The sequence below is a fragment of the Meleagris gallopavo genome, chromosome 9, assembly GCF_000146605.3.
Source record: "Meleagris gallopavo isolate NT-WF06-2002-E0010 breed Aviagen turkey brand Nicholas breeding stock chromosome 9, Turkey_5.1, whole genome shotgun sequence".
NCBI classification, from domain to species: domain Eukaryota; kingdom Metazoa; phylum Chordata; class Aves; order Galliformes; family Phasianidae; genus Meleagris; species Meleagris gallopavo.
In genome coordinates, this window is record NC_015019.2 from 13,599,815 (window position 1) to 13,608,474 (window position 8,660).

An 8,660-nucleotide genomic window follows, 5' to 3' on the forward strand; every position below is an offset into this window, starting at 1 on the left:
AATATTATTCAAGAGCAAATTGAATAATATTCCTGCTTTGTTTTGTTGTTTGTTGGGGGTTTTTTTGTTTGTTTTTTGTTTTTTTTAGTTGCTATGGCACATTTTCAAAAAGATGACATTAAAGAAACAATGTTAAAAGATCAGGGAAGCTGAAAATTAAAAAAAAAAGTAAACTAAGAAAATCAAAGAATTAGAAACCTTAATTCATCCAGGCATTAAGTCTCAGGTCTTCAATGAACCAATCCTCCAAACAGTATCTCCTCACCCACCATTCCTCTCCGTCTCTCCCAAATAACAAACATATGTTTTCAGTTCTGCCTGTTCCTTCCTTCAAAAAATCCAAACAAACAACATCCTATCTCACTGTATCACAAGAGTAGTTGAAAAATAAACTACTCATGTTCGCGTGGGGGAAAAAAATCATAATTGGTACAAACAATTAGAATGTCCCACAGGAAAATATTTTTAGCACACAACTTGAATGGTATAACAAATGTTTCTGGCTTTGATTTTTTGGCTACACTGGAGCATCTTCAGCCTCAGACAGTGAAGGTCAAAACACCTGCTTTCTACACATGGAAAAGTTCAACTGCTCCCTGGTCTTCTGCAATACTGAACAACAATATAAGCCTTTGTTCAACCGAAGAAATGCAGTAAAAAAGTATGAATAAAAATGTTTTTCTCCCAGTACTCTGGGATCACACCACAGAACCCTAAATGGGAAAAAATAGAAGCCATTAGCACCCCCACCAATGCTTCCTAGTCAAATATCCTTAATTTGTTTCTCATATTGCTAAGGAGGATTCTAATGGTCGATAAGGATTTCTCTGAACATCTTCCATAAATCATTTTTCACATTCATTTCACATTCACATTAATTCCTCAAGACGTGAGAGGCACAGGCTAATCTTCCTGTGCACAGAGAGGCTTTACCAATGAGAAACCAAGCAAGAGTGCTTCTTATATGTCAGAAGCTTCCAGAAAAAAGAGCACTTCAAGTTTGTGGGCTGATGCACAAGTTAGATGTCAGAAGGCTTCTACTTCTCCAAGTGGTTATTACCCAATGATTCTGTTACAGGTAACTAACCGGATATTTGGAAATCATTTTTGATTGCATACAGTGGACAATACCAATTGCATATCCTACAGTGAGAAGTATCTTTAAAAACATTAAGACAATTAACATGTAATAGTTTTATTATTACAGAAGCTCATTTTCCTCAAAGAAACAGAAATACTAATACAATCCCATAAAAAGCTACAACATAGAACAACATATTCCTGATAACGTTCCTGGAAAATGCCATCAACTGCCAAAGTATTACACTAGAAACTATTTACTTGGCAGTCTGAACAGATGTGAACCCTTACTGTATCTATCTAAAGCCCTGAGGAAGTGTCACGAGAAACACGAGTCCTGTTACACATCCAGCAGGTTTCAAATTCATGGCACAGAACTTCCTCTGGCTGAACATCACCACGGCTCAGGTTGCTGTACGTCATACAACTGCTGCAGAAAAGCTCACCATCTGCTACTACAAGAGCAAACACATACAGCAGTGTCAGGGAAGCAGCAAAGGAGCATTTTTAAGAATGGAAGTCAGAAGATGAAAGTCAGCCCAATCTCTGGAACATTTATGGTGTCCCATCCGGTCACTGCTGTTACTTCATTTATTCTACAACTCCACTGAAGTTCCTTTAGGCATCAGACAGTGATTTCTGAAAGACCAGCTGAAGCTGCTAGCTAACAGTTGGCACGGAACGGTTTGTTAAACTGCAAAATAGGTAGAAATCCTAAAATGCATTATGCTTAATGGCGAAGCATTAAAGCACTGGACAGAACACTGAAACCATTCCTAAGAGCCCCATTTCCAAAGTAATTAAATAAGTAGATGACCTCATGCTGCTCAAACTACATAACTTACACTGTGATTAATACTAATATCTATGATCTTATCAAAACAACATCCTAACAGCCTAATAATTTCTCTAGTTTAGGTAATAATCCCCACTGTAAATACTCAGGCTAATTTAAGCTTTTTCCATCTAAATTTCCAATTATGTAATCTCTACTTTTTAGAAAATCACATTCCTTTATTCCTCCCCTTTTTATTCTTTTCTCCTAAGAACAAAGGGGAGAGTTACCAAAGTATTCATTCTATCCTCAAACGCCGCAGGTATTTCTGAAGTCTAGCAGCTCAGTCTGGATCTCCAACACACCAAATTCCTCAACTGGAATGCTCACTGTACCATGAGATAACGTCATGATCCGCACCACCTTGACTGAAGTAAAGCTGCGTGCATTTTCAGCTCAAGATACAGTGTGTGCTGGCCACATCTTGTCCAAGGCGCTGAACTGTAGCCTCTTCAAAGACAGCAAATTGTGACTCACGGCCTGAAAACATTTGCTGTTCTGTTTACACTTATTAAAAATATTTATATTATTTGTGAATAAGAACCCTTGCCTTACCTCATACCGATATTTCTCAATTCCTTTTTATTTTAAACAAAAAATAAGCAAAGGAGTAATGTAAACTATGTATGCAATGTTCAACTCATCATCAGAAAAGCTTCCCTCCAGCTCAAGAAACTATGATATTAATTAGAGCATCAATTAAAGCCTCTAAAATATTGTAACAACTAGAAATAATTAGTTACTGAAAGGGCAGAAGAAACCATTCAAGCAGCCATGTCTTCTATTACCTGAATGCTAAACTATCAGTTCAGGAACATCCCAGACCACACAAAGGAATTGTTGATTTGCCTCAAGACACATCACCTCATCCCTGTGCCCCTGAGCTGCCATCATTCTTCCAGAAGGAAAATACACCCATAGGCAAGAAATAAGACTTGCCAGCAAGAACTATTGCTGCTTTCAGTGCTTTAATTGTTTTCCATCTGCCCTTTTTACCACACACTGCGATGAATTTCCTTTCTAGGAATCAGCATTAATAGGAGATATTAAAGAGTAATTTGAAATCACAGAAAGGCTTGTGCTGTGCAGATCTGAAAACCAAGCAGCACACTTCATAGTCTGGCATGTTTGTGAGCTGTGATTATGCCCATCTTCCACTTCAGTGATGGCTACCAGATAGCATTCAAGAGCCCAGGAATGACTGCTTGCCTCACAACAGCAGTCTCACACTCCTCCTGAATGTACAGACTTGGGAAGAAACCATGCCATACTCCAAACACTTCGCCTTGACTTTCACAAGTCTTTGTTTTTTTCTCTGTTAATCCTTAAAATAACAAATTCAACTAAACCTCAGTTTTATCAGGTCTCCTGAAACCTAATCCTGATTTCCAGAGTGCTTTAAAAATTGCATGTTCTGCAGGTTTGGAATGTAAAACTACACACAAAAATTACATAGATAAGAGAAATGTACAGACATTTTAAAGAAGGGAGTTTTGGAAATAGACATTTAGAGGTGTACATTTTGAAAAATGCATAAATTCATGGGAAATTTTGCCTTTGCTGTTTTACATCCGACACAAGGACTGTAATACATGCAGCAGTGGACAGAACTATTAATAATCTTCTCTTTAGAATACTACAATCCCTTAAGAATTGAATAACTCATTAAACCTCTACTTGGGGGCTGTTGCTTATGTTACCTAATAGCACCTGTTGGCTACAGTTTAGTGTCATTTCTATAAGAGTCCCCAGTATTTCTGTAATCAAAATTTCAGGATATTAATGCCTTCTCAATTTTAATTTGAGGTTTTGAAGAGCCAGAATATAGAAACCATACACAGTCTAACTGGTCTCTTCCAGACATTGCAAAGCGTTTGGAGCAATGCATACAAATGAAATCCACACTCACATGGCAGCCTGTCTTGCAGAGGACAGGAAGGATCCAGGTGACTAAGAAGCCAGAACTGGAAACAATGAACACAGGATTTAGTATTTACTGAATTACAGGTGCACTTTGCACTGATTTTAGTTACACGAACATCAGCTCAAAATCACTGGATGAAACTTGACTCTGCATTATTTTAGGCTCATCTTTTCCTTGCCTTTTTCCTTCTTCACAGCACACAAACACCTAAAGTGCATTCAGTGTGCAATTGGAAGAGATTATGGCAATCTACCAGCTGAGGATCTACCTGGAATAAATTATTCTATAAGAACACCTGCAAACAGCCTTATATAAAGCTCTTCCTGAAGCAAAACCAACCTAAATCTCATTTTATAGCTTAGTGTTAAGTCATCACTCTGAAGTCAGGCACTGGCACATTTGAAACAAAGAAGTGGACAATTCAGAACATCCTAAGAGGACCAGCTGTACCATTGCTGCTAACAAACCCCACAACTGCTGTGTAGAAGTATTTTCCTACATCGTGTGTTCCAAATACCTCAGTCACAATACAGACCAATTTCATCTCTGGGTTCTAGTTTATATTTGTCTTCATTTAACCTTATCTGCCTGCATCTCCTGCTTGATGTCCTATGGGTTACCAGAGACAACTCTGTTTATGTAATTTAGTTAAATTTACACTGATTGTGAGCAACAGTTGCAAAAGCCTCCTACACCAAATATCTAGAGATCAATAACATAGCTATATGCTATGGGATGAATTCTCCCTCTAGCATTGCTAAGCAGAAACTTAAAAGATTTTCTTCACATCTCTGATTTCAATGCAATAAATGGTTCCTAAAATACTTTAAACAATTGATGTCTTGAGAATGTAACATAGCCTGCTAAACGCAGGCTGAATTTTTCCTGCTGTGCAAGGAAAAAAAAGTTCACAGCACCCTAGGAGACTTAAGAAACCCCCCACAGCTTCTCTGATAGTACAGCTTCTCTGCTGGATTTGCAGCAGTGTCACTGATTCAGTCATACCCCCATATATACTCAGTCCTGAAATGAGCACAAATTCCAAGAGTTCCTTCAAAAACCTTTCCCCCTTTATTGCACTGTGTGCAGCATTCTGCACCAAAACACCCCCAGTCCCACAGCACAGAAACAGCACCTTAAACAAACAACGGGATTTTCCATTTCACTTCTTGCTTAAAATGGATATAAACTTTAAATATTCATTTATTTCTCATTGATGCTGCGCTTACAATACTGGTGAAAAAACAACATTGTTTCTAAGCTAAGCAAGACACCAAAAGCTATCATTGGGCTGAAAATCAGCAGCAGTGTTTCCATATTACCCAAACAGTGGCATGATGGCAACAAATTCAATCCTATAAGCAGGACAACTGCTTCAGCAATTAAATACATTCATTCAACCAACACTCCATCTTAACAGTAACACATGTAAACTGGTTTTTCTGATTATGAAAAAGTTTTGATATGAACACAGGTCGGTGTGATAAGCAGAAATTAGACATCTGATCTAAACAGACTCATTTGTAGACCACGGTAGCCATTATACTACACAGATCTGTCTGCTCAAATGCACCACATGTATAATTCCCTCTTTATTTTGTCATTTCATTTCAGCCTTAGGTCTTTCAAAAGCAGAAGCCTTATGCAGATGAAGTCTGAAGGACAATTTCCAGTTCCAAATATTTTTGGCACAGAGCCCAGAGCTTTTGCTGCTGAGGAGAAACAGCCTCACATGAAGAAAACAGAAACTGAGTGGATGAAGAGACCTCCACAAACAGCTACTACTGGCTTCCCTCTGACAGGACTGCAAATGCCATAGCATGCTTCAACTCCTCATCTCCTACCTTGTTCATCCTCACATTCTGACCCTGCAGCAGCATAATGTACAAGATGCAGAAATGAGAGATAAATGACATTTTCATATATTTTATCTTGCCAACCTATTGCTGTCAGCAAGGTCAAGCCAGAAGAAACTTTCAAGATTCTGTCTACTGTGTATTATTTTCCTGCTGACGGAGGTCATCGACTATCACTGTTTCTGAGCTGTTTTCTCTGCTGAAAGTGTCCATTTTGCAGCTATATTATTTCCCTACTTTAAGCCCAGGCCTATTTCTAACATCTGTTTGAGGATGAAGGGGCAATGCTTCTGAAGTTCGCTGACATATTCATGTTCTCAATTTCACAAAGTGCAGTAACACCACTTCCAGTGAGTAATCAGCACAGGATAAGAAAGAAGGTACCACAACTGCTCTGAAATAGATTAAGAATTGTCCAGTCTGATTACAGAGGTTAACTCTCTACCTATGAGGGTAGGCATTAAGAAGTGAGCTAAACAATGTTACCCCCAGTTTACCTGTAAGCACTAGTTTTTCATGGAATGGTTTGGGTTGAAGGGAGCTTTAGGAGCATTTAATTCCAATCCCTCTCCTATAGGGACACCATCCACCAGACCTGGTTTCTCAAAGCTCCATCCAGCCTGGCTTTGAATGCCTTCAGGGTGAGAGCATCCACAACCTCATTGGACAACCACTGGTTCCAGTGTCTCACCACCCTCACGGTAAAGAATTTCTTCCTAATATCTCACCTAAATCTACCCTCTTCCAGTTTAAAGCCATTTCCCCTCTTCCTGTCACTACCTGCCCTAATAAAAAGTCCCTTCCTGCAGGCCCCTTCAGGTACTGGCAGGCCCTATAAAATCCTCCCCAAGCCTTCTCTTCTCCAGGCTGAAGAGCCCCAGCTCTCTCAGCCTGTCCTCACAGGAGAGGTGCTCCAGCCCTCTGATCATCTTCATGGCCCTCTGGACCCACTCCAGCAGCTCCATGTCCTTCCTGTGCTAGGGGGCCCAGAATTGGATGCAGAATTCCAGATGGGTCCCATGAGAGGGCAGTAGATGGGCTGAATCACCTCCCTCATTCTGATGGATACTTCTTGTTAATACCATAGTGCTATCATAAAACAATATTATAATACCGTATCAAGAGAACAAAGTATTCAAATCATAATGCTAAAATGTCACCATCTTCTTTTCAGAGAATTAACAGGAAACATTCCTGTAAATAGAGAGTGTTGCCAAGCAATTGAATGTGGCTATATTGTTTTATTTTTTCATTATTTGTACAGCTCTTGGAAACCTTCTGTTTTCTACTTCCTTACCAATACTAATTGATTGTGCAACAACTGTTATAACTTTATGGCAAGCATTTCTACTATGGTGTAAAATACTGACCTAGCACTGCCTCACAGCTTAGGAATTCACATAACCTACTAATTAAATTCTGGAACAGGAACTTATTTTCTATAGATGCCCCAAATATTGCTGTAAAAGCCTGTGTGACCTCTCTTGAAAGGATCCTCATCACCCCCAGACCTCTAGTACTACCAGATACTATCTGCAAACAGAAAAGGAATGCTGCCAGAATGGTATTGGTCCAATTTGTTATTTCACTTTTTTTTAAAACCATAGCAGCTTTAAAAAAAGAAAACAAAAAAACTTTCATATAATCATCTATTTGTTGTTGAGTTCAAATGTTGTAAGTTACCTACCCAGTGTTGATAGTAGACAGTTAGCAGAATTAGTAAAAGGATTATGTTTGACAACCTCAGTGAGCTAAGTACGTGCACAGAACTATACACAAATAGTTTGTAAGCTTCAGATATCACAGTTCACTCCCTAATTATGAATATCTCCATTAGTTTGACAGTTACACATGCTGTGCATTATCATCTATCAGCAACTAAGCCACGACCCGTTAAAGCACACAGTTTACCCACAGGTATCAAGCCACCTCAGTTCATTCACCACTGTGTAGAAGACAAGGAGAACACCTGTTATCCTCACACATGATCCTCACCTGCCATGCAGCTTTTAAAATTAGAAAAGCAAAACAAGATTGTCTGCACTAAAAAACAACTTTTACTGCTTTAACAACTTCACAGAACACATTCACACCTCTTGAAACAAAGCGCTGCGTCAATCACACAGGCTCTCCAGCAGTAACCTTGTTTTCAATCAAATCTGGCACAAGTTATCCCACTGCAGCTGGTGGGAACAGCATTTTCTGGTGACAAAAAAGCCTTTTCATCCACGGCGCTAGACATTAACGTTAGCCGCAGTTTCACCTTTTTCCCTCCCTACGTTCAGTTCAGCCAAGTAACAGCCAAGGTCTAAATCGTTCATACGAACCCTCGCTATTGGAACCTCCGCTACGAAGGCGCGAACCTTCACAGACCGACCGCCTCGCGAGCGCAAAGCCAAAGCGAGCCTCACCTGCATGGCGGTGACCACATGGCAGGGGTTCAGCAGGTAGATGACCGTCCTGGTGGCGAACTTGAAGCCCACCTCCAGCCCGAAGACGAGGCACAGCGCCACGAGCAGCAGGTTCTTGCCCAGGCTCTCTCTCTTGGCGCGGTGCTGCTGCAGCAGGTGCCCCTCCAGCTCCCCGCGGTGCAGCTGCCGCAGCTTGCGGAGCGCCACGAGGATCTCGGCGGCGCCCAGGCTGAGGAACACCAGGCTCTCCGCGAAGCGCTGCCGCCCGGACAGGAAGGCCGCGCACTCCGGCCCTCCGTTGCCGGCGAAGCTGGGGTCCACCCCGCCGTACAGCCAGTCCAGCAGGTTGCGGAGGCCGTACCGGGACATGGCGGGACGGCGCCGCTCCTCCTCGCCGTCGCTGTCCGGGTGCGGGTGGGAGCAGGTCGGAATCAACGCCAAGATGCCGTCGGGCCGGCGGAACATGAAACGCCGGGGGTCCCGCTTCCTCCCCGCGCTCGGAGAAGAGTTCTCTTCCTTCCCTCGGGCGCCGGCAGTCTGCAAGGGGACAGAGG

The 8,660-nt window shown here is 41.3% G+C and overlaps 1 protein-coding gene across 1 annotated transcript in view; it reads right to left on the minus strand.

The window, feature by feature from the left end:
* The window catches only part of TMEM164 (transmembrane protein 164), a 40,354-nt gene extending 31,711 nt beyond the window's left edge, over positions 1–8,643 (minus strand). Inside the window, exon 1 of the mRNA XM_003208440.3 lies at positions 8,107–8,643. Within this exon, the coding sequence (XP_003208488.1) occupies positions 8,107–8,571 (465 nt within the window). The 5' untranslated portion in view covers positions 8,572–8,643. The remainder of the gene's footprint in view (positions 1–8,106) is intronic.
* Between the last annotated feature and the right edge of the window lie 17 nt (positions 8,644–8,660).